The sequence below is a fragment of the Microtus oregoni genome, unplaced genomic scaffold, assembly GCF_018167655.1.
Source record: "Microtus oregoni isolate MIOR12 unplaced genomic scaffold, Mior012 000053F_ref0000044, whole genome shotgun sequence".
Classification (NCBI taxonomy): Eukaryota; Metazoa; Chordata; class Mammalia; order Rodentia; family Cricetidae; genus Microtus; species Microtus oregoni.
The window spans coordinates 11,152,661-11,173,849 of record NW_024543829.1 but is presented as its reverse complement, the minus strand read 5'-3'; the positions used below and the strand labels follow the sequence as shown (position 1 = coordinate 11,173,849).

General features: G+C 40.7%; 1 protein-coding gene across 3 annotated transcripts in view; it reads left to right on the top strand.

Annotated features, from left to right (window-relative positions):
- The window catches only part of Vps13b (vacuolar protein sorting 13 homolog B), a 470,084-nt gene that overhangs the window by 292,129 nt on the left and 156,766 nt on the right, over window positions 1–21,189 (top strand). For all 3 annotated transcript variants that reach the window (XM_041637454.1, XM_041637453.1, XM_041637452.1), the window contains one exon: window positions 2,005–2,692. In XM_041637454.1, coding sequence (XP_041493388.1) covers window positions 2,005–2,692 — 688 coding nt within the window. The remainder of the gene's footprint in view (window positions 1–2,004; window positions 2,693–21,189) is intronic.

Sequence of the window (21,189 nt, the reverse complement as noted above, 5' to 3'; positions counted from 1 at the left end):
TTGTGGGAACTCTGGCTTATATGTAGTCCGCCATCTCACCATACTGTTCTAAACTATCTGATATTAATACCACAGCGTGTTTTAGCGTGATATAATTTATGCTGTAGGAGAATTGTGTGATGTACTAAGATCACCAAAAAGGGCAAGTTTTGATGGCTGACCCTTTGCCAGCTGTGGCCAGCACAGTGCAGTGTGGGTTAGGGCAAGAGCACAAAATAGGTAGAGTGACTTCAGAAAACATGGTTCCCTCTAAGACTAGGGATACACTGCTTAGTTTCAAATAGATAACATTTTGTGCTTCTCAGTTTACCAGAGTCAAGATAACCGTTGTTGGCAAGCCTTTCAAAAGTGTGCCCTTGTTATCTTTGTTATCTGCTATTTAACACTTTAGCCAAGAATCTTCGGCAGTCAGCTTACAGTAATCTGAAGCATTTGACAAAATATTTTTTAACCAGTCAAATTGGAATCTAAAGACTGATAGATAACACTTGGGGTTACACTGAGCTTTAGGACAGTTCCTCTGTTACCCGCTGCCGTGGTCCTGATGCAGTCCTTCTGGAAAGGTTGGACATACTCGGTGACCTCACAGGTTTTCATGCTGCTTACATTGTAGCTTCACTCCTGGGAACCTGCCCTGAAAGTTCTTACCATTTCACACGGATGTTTATTGGCAAGAATTAAAAGCTCAAACTTCTAATTATGTAGAAATTGTTGAAAAATTACTCTTTTAAATCAACTGTGTGCAGCTCTTTACAGGTTCTTTTAAAAGGTACTCATGGATGAGGCTAAGGCAAGAGACAGACAGACAGACAGAGCGAGAAAGAGAGAGACTGTGTGACTGTGTGTGTGTTTGGGGCCTGCTTGACTCTAGAGAACTCAGCAAGTGTGGGCTACATGGCAAGACCCTGCCACAGAAACAAAGCAACGCACAAGGATAGAAATGGGTTTCAAATTTGTCTCTTCAATATAATTATAATCACAAAAGGGCCTGAGCAGCAGAAAAAAATACTGAATATGTTATCCTGTTGATGATACTTGCTAATGCAGTGGGACTAGGGAAGGTTTGTTTTCCTTTCCTTATTTCTATGGATTCTCCATGTTTATATGGATTAATCTGCATCACTTCAAAGGGAAGCAAATGAAACACCCAGTGCCCACTAGGTTGTTAGGGGTCCTGGAAAGAGAAGCTGAAGCCTCGGAGGACTCTGCCCATCTGCTGCCACCAACATGGCCTTCCTTCTCCACAGGGAGTCAGAGGCCTTCAGTACTGAGTTGTTGATTCACCTTTCCCTCCTCCCAAGTCCTGTTGTAGAAAAAGATAAATTAACATCTTTTTAAATGTCATGCAGTTATTTTAATTTGATCTTTGCCCTTCAAAGTCTGAACTTCTTTTATTTTCCTTTTCTTTTTGTTCAAAATCCTATAAACTAGTCTTATAATAAGGATGAAAAGCACAGTAAAATCTGCAGCCATGTGGAATTTATGTTTACCAACAATAACCCTGATTGGAGGCTGGAATCATTTATTATATAATTTGGGGGATTATTTTAAGATTACTAAAGTAATTATTTGGAGTAGCATTTTAAAAGCTGATTTGTATTAATATAAAGTGAGAAACAATGACACTCAGAAGTACATTTTAATGAAGGAAATTTGATATTTGTTTTCAAGAATTTCTTGGCATTGATTTCAGGCTTCTTGACTATCAGGGAAACTGAGGCATAAGGATTGCTGTGAATTTCAGTCTGCACAGCATGGTTTCAGGCTAGCCCAGGCCAAGGAGCAAGGAAGGCCCTTTCTTAAAAAAAAAAAAAAAAAAGATTTCCCTTAGATTATGAGGTGATTCTGGGGTAGGGAACTTTCACATAGCTTTTGTGGTTGTTGTGGCTTTAAGATGTACTAGGTCCATTTTACGTTCCTTTAAACAGCTTATTTAAATATCATTGTTCATATAGTGACACTTGATACATAACTACTTTGACATATCTGCTTGTTTTTTCTTAGATCTCTAAACAAGAACATAAGAAAATGGACACATTTGATGGAGGCGTGGCTGAAACTTGTTCCCGACACAGCGGCGCTCAGGACAGTGGAATAGGCAGTGACAGCGTTAAAATCCAGATTGTGCAGATAGAGCAGTGCAGTGGCGCCAGTCAGCACCGCATAGCCCGGCCCTCCCACCAGTCCTCCATCGTGAAGAACCTCAACTTCATTCCCTTCGACATATTTATTACGGCCAGTAGGATCTCACTAATGACCTATTCCTCGGTGCCCTTACCCAAGTCCGCAGTACCAGAACAGAAGGAGGATGGGACCACAGGCAAGAATTCCCTAAACCTCCCAGAAGTTGATGCTGATGTAGCTAAGCCTAACCAGGCATGCATCTCCATGGTGACTGCTGAAGATCTCTTAAGTGGTAGCAATTTTTTGCCTTCAGGAAAAAAAATAAGGGTTCTCTCCCTTGAAAGCCTACATGCATCCACAAGGTCATCTGCTAGACAAGCACTTGGTGTCACTGTTGTCAGGCAGCCTGGCCGAAGAGGAACCGGTGACATAGAGCTCCATCCGTTTCTCTACTTGATTGTCTCCCAGCCTTCCTTGCTTCTGAGTTGTCATCACAGGAAACAGAGAGTGGAAATGTCCATCTTTGACGCTGTGCTTAAAGGTGTGGCCCCTGACTACAAGTGTGCAGGTAAGAGCCTTGGGATATACTCAAGGGTCGCTCGCACTGCTAGGTGTAGGGTTAGTTCCGGTTTCAAGATGATCAAACAGGAACAGCCAATGGATCAGACATGCTTCCTCTTCACAGAGTATGGTAAATACATGTCTGCAACTGACTTGAGTTTAAAAAAAGTTGGGAAAATGTATAAATATTTACCATTAGTATTCTCATCGCGCCCCTGAATATTTCATCATTTTCCTCAATAATTTAATGACATGGGCTCTTTCTTGGCTGTAGAAGTACTTACAGTGTCTAGTGTTTGGGAATCATAGCAGTTTTTACTGGTAACAGTCCATAGGTAGGGCATCCACATTAGTACAGTTGCTTAAGAAAAGAAGAATAAAAGGTTTATTGTTTATTGGGGTTTGTTTTTTTTTTTTTTTTTTTTTTTTTGGTTTTTCGAGACAGGGTTTCTCTGTGGTTTTGGAGCCTGTCCTGGAACTAGCTCTTGTAGACCAGGCTGGTATCAATCTCACAGAGATCCGCCTGCCTCTGCCTCCCAAGTGCTGGGATTAAAGGCATGCGCCACCACCGCCCGGCTTATTGTTTATTGTTCATCTCACTACAATTGAATAAGTTTACATGCAATCAAGAAAAACTATTAAAGTGTAGAATACTAAGATGTGTATACCTTTTATGAAAAAGTTTATTAATGGTATTGACTAGTCACAGCCCCTACCATGCCTTCCTTATAAATGGACAGCATTTATATAGTATCATGTTATAATAACCATATATTATTATATAGAACTTCTGAAATTCTTTGTATCTAGGAACATGAGCTGTTCACAGTTAAGATGTATGAGCACTGAATAATGAGAGCCAGTGGAAATGGAACCGAACACAATGTAAGAGACCCTTTTCCTAATATAGAGTTGGAGATTTGGCAGCAAGCCCGAGAATGAGTGTCTAGGTGTGTGAGTCAAGACTTGAAGAAGAACCTAGCAAGCACCTGAGAGTTTGACACCTAACAGATGGCAGCCAACAGTGAGACATCTGGAGAACTGAGCTGTCTGAAAGTCAGACTGGTTAATTCTTCTCATTAGAGAAGCCATTGAGCTATATTCTTGTTGATACAACAAGCACAATTTAGGAAAGGAAGGGCTTCAGGCTCACCGCTTGAGGGGATACATGCAGTCAGTCCATCACAGCAACCATGGCTTGGCAGCCCAGACATGAGGTGGTGGTCATGCTGTGTTCCCAGTCAAAGCACACAGATGGATGCTGGTACTCCATGTACTTTCTCCCTTCCCCTTTTCTTCTTTTTCCCATTTTACTTTTGAAATCCCACTCTAGCCTTGGGATGGTACCTCTCCTATTCAGGTGGATCTTCCCTTCTCAGGTAAATCATTGGAATGTCCTCACAGTAAAACCCAGAGGTGTGTCTCCCAGGTGATTCCAAGTCCATTCAAGTTGACAATGAAGATGAAATATCACAACCATTTTACACAGCACATCACTGGAAAACAGATAGCAAGGCTAAGGATGAAGACTCAGGCCAAGGGTGTAGAACAGGCTCTTTCCAAGACTGCTTCCTGGTCTCTCCTGTAGTCCTCTATCGAATAGTATCGAGCTGGGAGCTCATACTAGGCATCTGAAGGCCAACTGTTCACCTCTAAAGAACTATTAAACCACTGACAATTTAAATCAACCTTGCTGAGTATTTATACTGTGGGTATTGGTAAATGCCATCAAAATAGGTCTGCTATTCTGGGAATTATTTGTTATTAACTGGCAACTCCTGTCTTCCTTCTTCAAACATTCTCTTCATGAGTTCCTGTGATGTAATAGGTGTATTACATCTAATTCAAGGCACTGGAGAGCTCAGGACTTACATTTTTATCTGAGGACTTCTGCCTAATTAACTGATGCTTCTTTACAGTTCGAATTAGCCTTGGTTGGAACTTGGTACAGATTAGAATAGCAAATCTTAATTCCCATCACTTCCTCAAAGTCACTTAACTACAGTCTCTTATGTAGGTAGGCATCTTCAGTGGCTCTGCTAAGGGATAAATGGGAAATACAGGGAAGAATGGGGGCAGGCAGGAGCTGATAGGAACATCTCTAGCATCTTCCCAAACTTGCACTGTAGATAGCCAAAATCACAGCTCATATTCTGTATGCAGAGTCTGCTTGTTCATTCTAGGCTTCCCCTACCTGAAATAGTCACACAGAAACTATATTAATTGCAATGCTATTTGGCCAATAGGCTAAACGTATTTCTAGATAGCTCTTACATCTTAAATTAACCCATTTTTATTGATCTGTGTATTGTCACATGGTTGTGGCCTACTGGTAAGGTTCTGACTGGCATCAGGCATCTGTCTCCTGCAGTGGCTACATGTCTTCTCTGTGACTCCACTTACTCTCTTTATATATCTTTTCCAGCCTGACTATATTCTGCTAAACCATTGGCCAAAAGTAGCTTCTTTATTAACCAGTGGCAATAAAACATATTTATAGCATACAGAGGGGAATCCCACCACATCAACACTCTTTACTTACTTCAAGCTCCTATGGGTATGCTGTGAGTGTGTGTGTATGCATGTGTGCACGCGTGCGCACACACACATGAGGCAAGCAAATAGTCCATAGTAACAAATGGAAACTGCCAATGATGGGTTTTACTTTTTCAAAAATATAGAAATAGGTTTGACTTAATCTATTCTATTAGTATATTTCTAAACCATATGTCTATGTCTTTTTGTCTAAATTTGTATTCAAGGTTATAAGAGCTGAAAGCAAAGAAACATATTTGGATGATAATATCTTCTTAGAATAAAGAATAAGGAAAGATTAAGGTATATCTTTCATGGGTTGGAGGTAAGGTGTAGGACCCAATCACAGTGGAGAAGCTAGAGAAAATGTCATGGGCCTGTGTTTGTGTGTAATGACCCTCTGGAGCTAGTCACCCTTACGTGATCCAAATACAGCAATTCTTGATTACAGCCAAGTACTACTAGTGTAGTATATACTTTACAACATCATGTTCCTTTTTTTTATTATTGTTGTGCATATATATCTTTTTTTTATTTTTTTTATTGAGAAAAGAAAAAAAAAGAAAAAAGTTTCCGCCTCCCCCCAGCCTCCCATTTCCCTCCCCCTCCTCCCACCCTTCTCCCTCTCCTTCTACTCCTCTCCCCCTCCCTCTCCAGTCCAAAGAGCAGTCAGGGTTCCCTGCCCTGTGGAAAGTCCAAGGTCCTCCCCCCTCCGTCCATGTCTAGGAAGGTGAACATCCTAACTGGCTAGGCTCCCACAAAACCAGAACATGTAGTAGGATCAAAACCCCGAGCCATTGTCCTTGGCTTCTCATCAGCCCTCATTGCTCGCCATGAGACAGAGACCCACACTGGAACACTGGACTGAACTCCCAAGGTCCCAATGAGGAGTGGAAGGAGGGAGAACATGAGCAAGGAAATCAAGACCACGAGGGGTGCACCCACCCACTGAGACAGTGGAGCTGATCTACTGGGAGCTCACCAAGGCCAGCTGGACTGTGACTGAAAAAGCATGGGATAAAACTGGACTCTCTGAACATCATGTTTCTTAAAAGTTAGTGTAGCACTTTGAGGAAATGTGTTAGAAACCAAAACTTCAAGTAGTTAAAGTACAACTGTAACTGTCACTGGGTACTCCACCAAGAATTGTCCTGTTTTAATACATTCTTTCATTTCACCCTAATAATAACAACTCTGTGAGGAATCTTATGTTTCTTATTACAGATGAAGGAACTAGGAAAGGAAAGTTTAGAGAAGTAATTGCCCAGAGTCACAGCTGTGGTGAGAACAGCTACAGCCTGAGGAAAGCTGTGAAGCCATTGTCTCCTCCAGACTTCCTTCCACACAGATTGTACAAATGGTTCCCCCATTTGTCTGTTAAATGTGTCCAGTTATGTGATTATCTAATACAGCCTGTCTTCACAATATAACAAATCTGCCTTCACATTCTGGTGCTATTATAGGATGTAGAATTATCTGATAGGACAGTTGTGATGAAAAGAGATAATTGTCAATATTCTAAGGTACTAATCCTAATATTTTCTAGCATTAAGTCTAGTACATAAGCGGCCCTAATAAATGTTTATTATTACTGATTTCATCACTGTTGTGTGGCAGAAAGATTACTAAGCTTGGAAACAGAACGCTGGACTTTCATTATCAGCCCTGCCATGAGCTGGCATCTGTCCTGTGCAGGCTCTTCACTTCTTGTGTTTCACTTCCTCATCTTCTAAATGGGATTTTACAAATGCTGTCAACAAGGACAATTGATTCCAGTCTATAGTTTCATCTTTCTACCTTTTCAAAGCTATAATCGATAATTAATCCATACTGCTTAGAAAGCCTCAAAAATGTTGGGTTAAAATCTCTAGGCAAGCAGTGGACCAGTTTAATAGCCCCATTGACTTTTGAAGATACAGATTTTCTTTGATACACAAGAAAACACTAGTTTTCTTAGTGTTTTAAAGACTTTTTACTAAATATTACTGAAATTGTCAATTCAAAACTGGACTTTGGAAAGTTCAGCTTGTCCACTTGGATGAACTGATGAGCTCCTGTTATTAATTTAGTCATCAGAACAGAGAGTGTGAAGCACTTCCCCACATTCCTAAAAGAATGCAGTCATCCTAAGGTAGAATTTTACACATAAAAACCGTGGATGGCTATTCTGTTACCGTTCATGGGGATGAAGGGAGGGAGGAGGGAAATGGAAGTGGCTGACTCTGGGCTTGAGTTGTAAGCAAGAGTCCTTATCTAAAGTGGATTGGTAGAAGGAAGCTAGCCTTGCAAAAAAATTTAGGAGGAACACTCAAAAGTAGCAGACATTAAAAATCAGAGAAAAAGCAGGTTGTATCTTTCTACATTGTTCATATTTTTTTTGATATTTAAATGAAGATTTTACTGAAGTAATAGCCAAGCAGTAGTGAATTTAACGTGTATGTATATGCTGGTTGGGAAGAGTGGACTTGGCTGAGGAAATTTTTCATGAACCAGGCCTTTGGGCACGTCTCTGGATGCAGTTTCTTGATTGATAATTGATATAGCACATCCTATCCCATTGTGGGTGGTTCTACCCATGAGCAGAGAAGCCTTGGCTGAACAATCCTGTAGGTAGTGTTCTCTGGGGTCCCTGCTGAAGTTCCTGCCTCGGGTTCCTGGCTGCACTCCTTCCTTGCTTCCCTCAGTTATGGACATCACCTGTAACCCTTTTTTTCCTGTGGTGCTTCTGTCATGGGGTTTACCACCACAACAGAAAGCAGACTAGAACAATAATCTTCTCAATGGCTTTATTAAATCAATGTTTTGAACAAACTACAGTTCTTAAGGAGTTATTATTTGGGTTTAGAGAATAATTTTTGTATTTATTTAGTTAGTTTTTAACTAAAACACATTTATTATAATTGTTTATTGATTTCCATGATGGTCATAAGCCACTACTGCAAATACTGTTGTATATCATATATATTTATATTTATGTATCCTTTATAGGAGGGTCCTGTGTAGCAAAGAATTTTGTTTCCCTCTTTTAAAGGGCACATTATGTTTAGAGAATAATCTTTAAGAAGATAAAAATAAATGATTTATTTAAGAATAGTATTTAGTTTTTGTCAACCTGACACAAGCATAAATTTTCTGAGAAGAGGGGACCTCAGCTGAGAAAACACCTCCATCAGATTGGCCTGTGGGCAAGACTGTGGGGGCATTTCATTGATTAATGGTTGATGCGTGAAGACTTAGCCTACTGTGATGACACCTGTGGGCAGGTGCCTTGGGTTGTCCAAGAAACCAATCCAGTAAGCTGCACCCTTCCATGGTCTCTGCTTTTTTCTGCCTTCGAGTTCCAGTTGGACTGACCCTCAGGATAAACTGGAAGTTGGAAGCTGAAATCTACCCTTTTCTCCCCACGTAGCTTTTGGTCATGGTTGTATATCAGGAGGCAAACTTATAAAACAAAATTAGCATTATCGAAGACTTTATTTAACTCATGATGTGACATCTAATTCATTTTATTCATTAATTTGTGTTAAAAAGACAAAACAATCCATGCCAGGGTGCTAGTCATCGTAGACAATAGGCGTCTAGAGTTCAGACTGTTCCCACATGAAATCACCCTAGTTAAAGTGTGGTCCTGAGGCTTCCTGGAGGGTGGGATGGCGTCGTTCTCTGCCACATAGAGGTCCTGATAATGAGGACTGGTGCTGCAGTGGTCAGACTCTGGTGAACATTTGTGGGATGTGCCGTTGTATCTCAAAGTAATTTTAGTAAACTTATCAGTGCAGTTTTTGGAACTGTCTCTCTTCCTCTACCTAACGCCTCAGGCCCCGTCCCTTCCTGTGCTCTCACTCTGCTCATTTATGAAACAGATGCAGATTCCTGGAAACCTGTAACAAGGGAAACCTAGCTTCTGCCTTCAGCTATCTCACTGATAACTGCACTGAGTGTCCCTGGTAAAGGTTTAGGGATGTAGGTCTTCATGGGATGAGGTGTGCAGGAGGCCTTTGAATGACCTCAGATACTTTAGAAACACTGTGTCAGACAGCCTGATACAGAGGTTTCTCTAATTTTATTAGTGGTAAATTAGGCTTTCCTTCCACCCTCCACAGGTTCTAATGAGAAGTCTGTGTTTATTGCAGTCAGTTTCTAAATCCATAACCAGTTGTTTCTCTGTAACTCTTCTCATGACCTTGTTTATTCTCCATGCTGATTATCATGTGTTTGAACCTGCATTCTTTGAATTTATTCATTTTTAGGTTCTGTGAGCTTCTTGATTCTGTAAATTGGGTTTTTGGTTTGTTTCTTTTAAATGCAAGGCCTTGGAGACATCATTTATTCAAAATTGTTTACACCATTCTCTCTGCCCCTCCTGTGCTCCATTGTTACATTTAATCCTGTGCAGCAGAGCTCTTAATCCCATCCAGCCTCTTCCCATGTGATCGGAAAACTTGTATATTTCTACCCATCTCAGGTATGTGTATATTGGCCTTATTATACTTACCAAGTGTAATAGTGACTTAAAATCTTAAATGTCATTGTTGCTGCCACTATAGCTTAGCCACCATCTTCTACACATGCACACACACAGACACATACACACACTGGCTCTCAGCACAAAGTTAAGAAAAAGGCTAGAAGGTTCCTGAAATCACAGGGATCTTAATTCCCAGAAGTTTGTATTGCTGTTTGATTATCTGTTTCCCATAGCTGTGCACACAGCTCAAGGCTCACTCTCAAATCAAAGATAAGGACAAAACAAACTCAGAAACTCACAGTAGCATGAGTCATAGCCTTCCTAATTTGTGTTGTTCTTACTTTTCAGAATGCCTAAAAGTGCGTGTGTTTGCACACGTGGATGTGTGCATGTGTGTTTATCTACACGTGTGTGCATGTACACGTGTGTGTGTGTGTACACGTGTGTGTTAGGACTGGTGCTCTTCAGAACTGAGCTGTGATTTCCTGCAGTAGTCATGTCACGGTCTGGTGAGCGTGGGTCGTTTGAGAAATGGAAATGGTGGTCACTGCTCCTAGGAAATCTTCAGCAGTAGCCCAAGCTCCTCCCCAAACATGCAGTGACAACAGTGCTGCCCCTCATGGGTTCCTTAGGGATTTGCTTTCGTGCATCATTTAGAAAAGGGCATGCTGTGAAATTGACTTTGTTGTCAATCCACGGGTATATGACATATATATTTGCACACATGTATATGTATTTTATATACTATATATATATATATTTTTTTTTGAGAAAGGGTCTGGGGATGTGTAGCTCAAGCTTACCTGAAGCGTGCCATCTCCTGCCACCTCCTCTCAAGAGCTTGTAGTCAGCTATTTACCACCACACCTGGCATACATTTATATATATACACACATATATATGAAATATAAATTTTGTTAGATTTTAACGAGAACATGTGCCAAGAAAAATCTACTACTTATCTACATCTGATTAAAAACATGAAGAGGGAAGGAAAGTGTGACAGTTTTTATATTAACCATGTTGTTTTATAAAGTGTGGTTTCCAGTCTTCATGACTTAGTGATCCCAATTGTGCTAGTTATATCAGCAAGTACATGTGACACTAGGTCTCACTTCCTTATTCTAAAACCTAGAAGTATAAAGACTAGCTTACCAACTTGAGTTCATTTTTGACAATTAATAATAATAAATTACAAATGATTTCCAGTATAGTCTATGTAAATAATAATCTGTAAGTCAACAAGTTTTTAAATAGTAAAGTAATATGCTGTTGGCCTTTTTCATGCCCGGCCCTCCTGGAGCAACTTCTAGCAGGAATGAGGCCTCTGCCAATACCTTTATGTATAGCAGCTGTATTATTGGCAATTCTCATTTAAATAAAGATGTACGTAGTTGTTTTCAATATAATCATATTAGTTGTGTTTATAAATATTTTTAAATGGTATTTGTTTTGTTTAAGTAATGAAGTCCAGATTTTAATTAGCCTCATAACTTGACAGTGTAGCCTAAGGCAACTTCAAAATGTCATTTTCCTTATTTGTTTGATTTTTTTTGTTGTTGTTTTTGGTTTGTTTGTTTGCTTTTGAAGAAATGACTGTACCATCTGGTCATTTGTGGAGAAATTCAGCCATTCTAAGGGGAATTAACCAACGCTGTACTTCCTTAGTACATAGTACAGGATCTTACTTCTCAGGCCAAATGAAAACAATTTCTTTGCCCACTCAGAATTTGTATACTGATAATAACTTTTCAAATATAAGAAAGATTAAAATAGAAAATTTTAAAGTTTTTGGAAAGTATCATACTGAGAAAAGGCAAGTCATAACACACTTTGTTGGATGGTAACAGTAAAGACACAGTGTATTACATTGGATATTTTTCTGTATTTTAAAATGCTGTAGGTCCACTGAAGAGACAGGCATTGAACAGAACCCAGTAAGAGCTCTAGATTTAGAGATAATCTGTATTGAGTTCTAATCCAAGCTGTTTTTTATAGCCGTATGTATTAAGCAAGTTACTCTTAATCTCTAAACTCTATTTCTCTACCTGTGACATGGGGATGGCACTGGTCAGGAGAAACAGACAATGTACATATTCTGTTCTTAGTTCATTGTGTGGCATAGTTTAACAAATGGTAATGTTATTGCAGTGATTTTATTTTTTATTGCTACCTTCAAGCCTATTTAGAATAGTAATTGTAATCGGCTAAAAAATATTCATATGTCTCAGTGTCATGAAATATGCAGTGGTATCATGCAACAGGGAATGTTTCAGTCACATTGGGTGGCTGGGTCACCCTTTCATAGGACTTAAAAACATGTACCAAGGACATTTCAGCAAACCAACAGTTGAAAAACCATAAACTAGTTTCTTACACCTCCTAAATCATATCTTGATTTCATTGAGTCATATGACATTATAAATTGCATGTGTCTTTAGGATATAAGGTTGTTAATATTCCTGCAAGGCTTAGGATGAACCTGTGTGTTGTAAGCATCACAACTTGAACATTTATCTGAAAGTGTAGCTTCTGGGAACATTCCTTGCTGTCTAAAACATGAAATGAAACCAATTCACAAGGCAACTGAGTAGGTTGCTTAAATGCATGGCTCAGGGAGGAAGGTAATGAGAAGAGTAAGTGAGAAGGACCCAGTCTTTGAGGAGGATTACAGATACATGTTGATACATATTGCAAGAAAGAAAATCACAAGACTTGACTTTTTATCTTAGTTCTCATGCCCAGTCTCTTTCATGTAGTAACTCAGTTTTTGATGAGATAAATTACTTTATATATAAAAATGATGCAGCAATGTCTGCTCTGTACACTTTTGTACATTTTAATGGTACTGAGCTCTCTGCTTAGAACAGGGATGTTTACAGTTAGAATTAAGTTCATCTTCCTTGGATGTATGACTACTTCTTATTAAATAGGAGAACAAGTATCTGTTTTAAGTTGCCCTGAATTTTCATCAAATATTATCCTATAAAATATTTGAAAATCATGCTATAATTTAACATGAAAACAACCAAATAGGAAAGAGATTTAGAATATCAAAGAACAATGCAAAATATAAAGTCAAAAGAAATGCATTGAATTGTTATTGTACACATTACCCTCTGGTTACCATCACAGAGTAGCTTATTTCTAGAAGTGAGAACAGGACAGTTGATCCCGTCCCTCTCTCGTTGTGTAGGACACAGAGCAGCAGAAGGTGAGCAGATGAGCATTTCTGCGCTGATGCTGGAGAACAAACTGTGCCGCCGCTCGCCTGGGGTCTCCTGCAGTCCAGAACTGGTTCCTGGTTCTTCTCAGACCAGACCTTGAATCACAGTGACATATTCTGGACCTCAGTTCCTTCACAATTTAATTTTCACTTAGTATAGGGACCTCATAGACTACATTTGATTCTGTGGCTTTTTTTTTTTTAACAAAGAAAGGCTAGCTATTTCAACTTTAAATCATAAAATAAATAAGGAAAAGCATAAAAGTTTATATATTGTATATTTGTTTTCCTTTTCCATGTCCGTGCCTGACCTCTCATTGCAGGGCCTTGTGCTCCCTCCACTGTGCACAGGAAAGCCCCATGCAGCTGGCCCCACACTGGTCTCCCTTGGTGTTTCTCCATCTCCAGTTTCATACAGAGACACTGAATCCAGTGTATAGGTCCTCCACAATGCTTCCCATTAAATTATCTACAAGCTCTGTCATAAGTAAACATTAGTTTTTAGAAGATTTGTGAGCCACCATATGATTACTGGGAATTGAACTCTTAACCACTGAGCCATCTCTCCAACAAAGATTTATCTGTTTTTCTGTGTATTCATGTATGTAGATGTACGCACATGTGTGTGGTGCTCATGGTGACTAGCAAAGGGCAGCAGATTCTCTAGAGCTGGAGTTCCAGACAGTTAGGAGGCAGTATGTGGAGGACGGAAACCGCCCAGCTCCCCCAAGCAGCAGGTGTTCATAGCTCTTCAGCCACAGTTGCAGCCATTCTTGACTGGGCCTAAAGGACTAATCTAAAAGATTGTCTTCCCTCAAGTATTCAGAGGAATGTGGTAGCTGTGGGGTCCCTGAGTCCCCAAGGAAGGAATCTTTTACGTATACCTCAGTTACTGTCAGCTAAGGTACTTTATCATACTGCGCCATGGCTGTTGTGAAGTCGGCTTCATCTCCCTTAAAAAAAGAAAAAGAAAAGAAAAGTGAAACTGCTCTGCTCACTAACTTTCTGTAATTCAGAGTGGGGTCTTGTTTCAGTGTCTTCTTTGCATCTGTGCAGACTCTTCTTGCAGTTCAGAAAAGTAAAAGCTAACTGTTTTGGCTTGAAGATTATTTACTTCCTTGATTCATATGTAGGCCATATACTTCTAAGGGATGAAAAAGAGTGTAAGAATATAATTTTGATAACCATTGGAAGTGAAATAGAAGGTCTGTAATGTTTAATGGGATTGTAAAATAATTGATTATTTGAAGCCTTGGTGATTTGTCTAATATTTAAATGAACTAGCTTTCTTAATATGTTACTGGTAACTGGTGGGCAAAATTCTTTTTTTTTGCCCTTTTTTATTATATCCCTCTTATTTTATATGGGAGATAAAGAAAATGAAACTAGATGGAGTATGCCATACACATTGTGGTAGTCTGAGAATAAGAACGGCCCCCATAGGCTAATATATTTGAATGCTGAGTCACCAGGGATGGCATTGGTTTAAAAGGATTAGAAGGTGTGGCCTTGTTGGAGGAAAGATGGATGGCAGGTGGCCCTAGCCAGGCCCAGCTTGTGAGTGAGCGAGTACGTGCGTGTGTGCCTATCTGTCTGTCTGTCTGTCTACAATCCGTCTGTGTATCAATCAATCATCTATCTGTCTGTCTCTGTCTCTTCTGGTGGATCAGGATGTAGGGCTCTCAGCTCCTACTCCAGTGCCCACCTCTGTGCCACCATGCACCCTGCCATGATTAAAGTGGACTAAACCTCTAAAATTACTATATCTTTCTTTTTTATAAGCCTTTCCTTGATCAAGGCGTCCCTTCACAGTAATAGAACAGTCTCCTAGACAGAAGTCAGTACCAGGAAGTGGTGTGTATTGCTGTGATAGGCCTGACCATGCTGTTTGTTGTATGAATATGGGAGACTATGGGACTTGTGGACTAGACAAACAATTGAACACTTTAAGTGGGGCTTACCAGGCCATCCTAGTAGGTGTAGTGATATCTTGTTTGTGGGTTTTTTTTTGTTTTTTTTTTGGGGGGGGGGGTTGTTGTTGTGTTTTTTTTTTTTCTCAAGACAGGGTTTTTCTATAGCTTTGGAGCCAATCTTGGAGCTACCTCTTATAGACCAGGCTGGCCTTAAACTCACAGAGATCCTCCTGCCCCTGAGTGCTAGGATTAAAGGTGTGCACCACCACTGCCTTTGTTTGTGTTTTAACAAATAAAACTTGCCTGAAGATTAGAGTGCAAAGTTAAACCACTAGAGGCAAGGTAGTGGTAGCACACACCTTTAATTCCTGGACTTGGGAGACAGAGGCAGGTAAGTCTCTATTAGTTCAAGGCCACCCTGGGCTACCTGAAATAGATACAGTCTAAAAGAGAAAGGGAGCTCACACAAAGATGATTCTAGCACTTGGGATCACACTCCCTTAATCTCAGTGCTAGGGAGGTGGAGTCAGGAGTGATATGGCTGTGCAGAGAGAGGAATATAACAATATAAGGCAGGAGGAGACAGGAGCTCAGTGCAGTCTAAGGAGGCAGTCTGAGAACAGGACTGCCCTTTGGTCTGAGCACTGGCAGAGGTAAGAACTCGAGTGGCTGCCACTCTGCTTCTCTGATCCTTCAGCTTTTACCCCTTGAGAGCTGACTTGGAGTTTTGATTTCTTTTTCCTTAGATTTATTTATTATGTATACAGTATTTTGCCTACATGTATGTGTGTCTGCAGGCCAGAAGAGGGCACCAGATATCATTACAGGTGGTTGTGAGCCACCATGTGGTTGCTGGAAATTGAATTCAGGACCTCAGGAAGAACAGTCAGTAGTCTGAGCCATCTCTCCAACCCCTAACTTTTTATTATTAAGAAAATTAGAATTTATGCTACATGAAAGAGAGTGGCAACAATAGTATTTTTTAATTTCCAAACAAAATAATAACAACACCATGATTTCACTTCTCCACATACAAACACAGAGGTACTCTTTTCCTCCCTGGGATAGGTAGAAAGGTACCTTGAGAAACTCAGCCTTTTAGTGTCCTGGAATTTAAATATAATAACACCAATCTGCACCACGTCTCTACTGATATTATCTCAGTTGATATCAGGAGAAGAAACACAAATATCTCACTGTAAAAAAACCATATGATCATTTCATTAGATGCTGAAAAAGCATTTGACAAAATTCAACATCCATTTATGTTAAAAGTCTTGGAGAGATTAGGGATACAAGGGTCATACCTAAATATAATAAAAGCTATATACAGCAAGCCGACAGCTAACATCAAATTAAACGGAGAGAAACTCAAAGCCATCCCACTTAACTCAGGAACACGGCAAGGCTGTCCACTCTCGCCATACCTCTTCAATATAGTGCTTGAAGTTCTAGCAATAGCAATAAGACAACATAATGGGATCAAGGGGATTCGAATTGGAAAGGAAGAAGTTAAACTTTCGTTATTTGCAGATGATATGATAGTGTACATAAGCGACCCCCAAAACTCCACCAAAGAACTTATACAGCTGATAAACAGCTTTAGTAATGTGGCAGGATACAAGATCAACTCCAAAAAATCAGTCGCCCTCTTATACACAAAGGATATGGAATCAGAGAGGGAAATCAGAGAAGCTTCACCATTCACGATAGCCACAAACAGCATAAAATATCTTGGGGTAAATCTAACCAAGGAAGTGAAAGATCTATTTGACAAGAACTTTAAGGCATTGAAGAAAGAAATTGAAGAGGATACCAAAAAATGGATGGACCTCCCTTGCTCTTGGATTGGGAGGATCAACATAGTAAAAATGGCAATTCTACCTAAGGCAATTTATAGATTCAATGCAATCCCCATCAAGATCCCATCAAAATTCTTCACAGATCTGGAGAAGACAATAATCAACTTTATATGGAAAAACAAAAAACCCAGGATAGCCAAAACAATCCTATACAATAAAGGATCTGCTGGAGGCATTACCATCCCTGACTTCAAACTCTATTACAGAGCTACAGTAATGAAAACAGTGTGGTACTGGCATAAAAACAGAGAAGTCGACCAATGGAATCGTATAGAAGACCCGGATTTTATCCCACAAACCTATGAACACCTCATTTTCGATAAAGGAGCTAAAAGTATACAATGGAAGAAAGAAAGCATCTTCAACAAATGGTGCTGGCACAACTGGATGTCAACCTGTAGAAGAATGAAAATAGACTCATATCTCTCACCGTGCACAAAACTCAAGTCCAAATGGATTAAAGACCTCAATATCAGCCTGAACACACTGAACCTGATAGAAGAGAAAGTGGGAAATACCCTACAACAGATGGGCACAGGAGATCGCTTCCTATGTATAACCCCAGAAGCACAGACATTAAGGGCAACATTGAATAAATGGGACCTACTTAAACTGAGAAGCTTCTGTAAAGCAAAGGACATGGTCACTAAGACACAAAGGCAACCTACTGACTGGGAGAAGATTTTCACCAACCCCACAACAGACAAAGGTCTGATCTCCAAAATATATAGAGAACTCAAGAAACTAGACTTTAAAATGCTAATTAACCCAATTAAAAAATGGGACACTGAACTGAACAGAGAATTCTCAACAGAAGAAGTTCAAATGGCCAAAAGACACTTAAGGTCGTGTTCAACTTCCTTAGCAATCAGGGAAATGCAAATCAAAACAACTTTGAGATATCATCTTACACCTGTCAGAATGGCTAAAGTCAAAAACACCAAGGATAACGTTTGCTGGAGAGGCTGTGGAGGAAGGGGTACCCTCATCCATTGCTGGTGGGAATGCAATCTTGTGCAACCACTGTGGAAGTCAGTGTTTCGGTTTCTCAGGAAATTCGGGATCAACCTACCCCTGGACCCAGCAATACCACTCTTGGGAATATACCCAAGAGATGCTTTATCAAATGACAAAAGCATTTGTTCAACTATGTTCATAGCAGTATTATTTGTAATAGCCAGAACCTGGAAACAACCTAGATGCCCTTCAATGGAAGAATGGATGAAGAAAGTATGGAATATATACACGCTAGAGTACTACGCTGCAGTAAAAAACAATGACTTCTCGAATTTTGCATGCAAATGGATGGAAATAGAAAACACTATCCTGAGTGAGGTGTCCCAGACCCAAAAAGATGAATATGGGATGTACTCACTCATAATTGGTTTCTAGCCATAAATAAGGACCACGGAGTCTACAAGAGGTGAACCTAAAGAACCTAAGTAAGAAGGTGAACCCAAGGAAAAACATATAGTTGTCCTCTTGGCTAAGGGAAGTAGACCAAATTTCCGGGGAGAAAATGGGATCTTGGGGATGGGGTGGGATGGGGGTAAAGGGAGATGGGGAGAGAAAAGGTAGAAGGGAAGGAGGGGGGACCTGGGAAACAGGAGAATTGGGATAAAGGAAAGGTGGATAGGGGAGCACAGAACCACAATTCTTAGTTAAGGGAGCCAGTTTAGGGTGGGCAAGAGACTTGACCCTAGAGGGGCTCCCTAGTGCCCAAGATGAGGTTCCCAGTTAGTTCCTTGGGCAGCTGAGGATTGGGAACCTGAAATGACCCTATCCTAGAGCAATACTGACGAATATCTTGCATATCATCATAGAATCTTCATCTGGTGATGGATAGAGATAGAGACAGAGACCCACACAGGAGCACTGGACTGAGCTCCCAAGGTCCCAAGGAGGAGCAGAAGGAGGGAGAACATGAGCAAAGAATTCGGGACCACGAGGCGTGCATCCACCCACTGAGACAGTGGAGCTGATCTACGGGGAGCTCACCAAGGCCAGCTGGACTGTGACCGAAAAAGCATGGGATAAAACCGGACTCTCTGAACATGGCGAACAATGAGGGCTGATGAGACACCAAGGACAATGGCACGGGGTTTTGATCCTACTTAATGTGCTGGCTTTGTGGGAGCCTAGCCAGTTTGGATGTTCACCTTCCTAGATATGGACGGAGGGGGGAGGACCTAGGACTTACCACAGGGCAGGGAACCCGGACTGCTCTGTGGACTGGAGAGGGAGGGGGGGGAAAGGAGTGGGGGAAGGGGGAGAAGGGTGGGAGGAGGGGGAGAAGGGTGGGAAAAAAAGAAAAAAAATAGAAAATAAAAAATAATAAAAAAAAAAGGAAGATAGAGCATAGATGCTTTGGCAATTACATCTGTGTCTGAATCTCTCACATGGCCTTAACTGATGCTATAACCACCTTCTTCACCTACCCACTATGTGTTTCCTCTACCCTCAGCAGGTATTTCAACCTGGAGAGTCTAACCATAACCTCATTCCTGACGTGTCTGAGCCCTTTGACACCCTGCCTATATTAGGTTATTGAAGTTTCTAATTGACCTTAATGACAAAACTTAATACTATCAAGAGATTCCCTAAAGGATTGTCCCACATTCGAATTCTCAGTAACTCTGCTGAGAAGCAGCAGTCCATCTTCCCTATGGTTGTCTGCATTAGTCACCACTCCTAACACTGTAACTTTCTCTTACTCTCTTGACTCAAGGATATCAGAAGTCCAACGTGGCTGTGAGGCAGAAGGGGTCTAAACTTCCAGTTCAGTGCAATGTTTGTAAGAGTCCCCATAGAAGCACATGCCCCTCATCAGTGGAGCAGAAGGTCATGGGAGCTTGAGGTCATGGTGGGTCAGTGGAGTTGATGGGGAGTGATGTTCCCATTCCTGTCTAGTGATTCCTGGACCAGCAAGCGCTGGCTGTAGGGAAAGTATTTTCTTATGTTGTTACTACTTTAAATCATATGCTGGCTTTTGAAGAACTCTGACCAAGCCCTACAAGCTCTGAACGCCTAATTTGGCATGATGACTGTGTTTTTAAAAGGCCATTCCACCATTCTGTTCAGGCAGCTGCTTCGGGATGAAGGAAATGTGAACACTAATTGATCCCATGGGCATGGACCCACTGTCACACGTCTCCTTGGTCAGAAACAGTGCTGTGTTTGACAGCATAGGAGACGTTGAATAAGGCATTCTGTAAGTCCATGGATGGTAGTTTTGGCAGAAGTATTATATTCATGAAAAGCAAATCGATAACCGTAAAAAGTATCCATAAAAAGGACAAAACACTGCCCTTGCATGATGGAAGTGTTCCAGTGAAGTTAACATGTAACCAGTTGCTGGCTGATTGATCTGGGAAATGACACATACCGGGAACTCGGTATTGATCTCTGCTGTTAGAAGACTGTATTCACTAGAAGCAATCTTTAGGTCAGGCCTGCAGAGTGGAAGTGCCTGTGGCTGAGCCCAGGCGTAATGTGTACTTCAGCTACTATGTCCATTTTGTCCATGGGCCGCCCCTTGGGCAGTTATGGTAATGGGCAGCAAAAGAGGCTGACTGTCCCCAGACAAATCATCCTGTCTCCTGATCGTTAACTTCTCCTCTGCTGAAGTCACCTCTTGATAAACATTTGCATCTTCACATCCTTTGCCCACAGGAATAGGTCTGTCCACCTATCTCTAACGTGCACCAATCAATGTACTTACAGTCACACGGCCTGCTCAGAAACCTTCCCTCTGGAAAGTACAGCAAGGGGACTAGTTTTTAAAACAATAAGTACAATAAACTTCGGCTTCCAGGAAGTTGAACCGTGCACTTCCTTTGAGCTATTTTGAGTTTTGCTTTCCAGTGGGTCTTGTTAGTGTGCCTGCACCAATAAGTAGATGGGTTTCAGTTCGTTGTTGTTAGTTACTCCACCTCTTAGATCACCTTATTTGCTGCTTGATTGTTTTCCCTTCAAAGTGAAAATGTCTCCTTATGAGATCTCACTTTTGATGATGTGTCGGTAGATGGTACCTTGGGACGAGACACTCAGGGACTGATAGTTACACGGCTCCTGCAAACTAAGTTGAGTCTTCCAGCAAAAAGAGTCACCATGCTCTCCCCAGCCTTGCCTGCTGTGTCTGGAGGAGAGAACAGTATCCTGTTCCTCTGCAGTGGGGCTACTCTTCCTAGTCCCCTGCTTCACATTCTGCAGTCATGAAAGGGAAGCACGCACTAGCTTGTGTTTGATCTTTACCACATACATTGAACGTCACAGTCAATCGCTTTCAGGATTTTCTTTGAAATAACATAAAGGTTCATATGTGCCAAATTTCATAAGGATCACATGATAAGGTCAAGAAACACAAATTCCAAGGCAGAATTTATATGCCCAGTTCACATATGACAGTAATACTATATAACCATATGTTGAATATAATATACTATATGTAAATGCTATTCTTGAAAGCAAGCCAATCAATAAAGCCTAAAATAAATAATG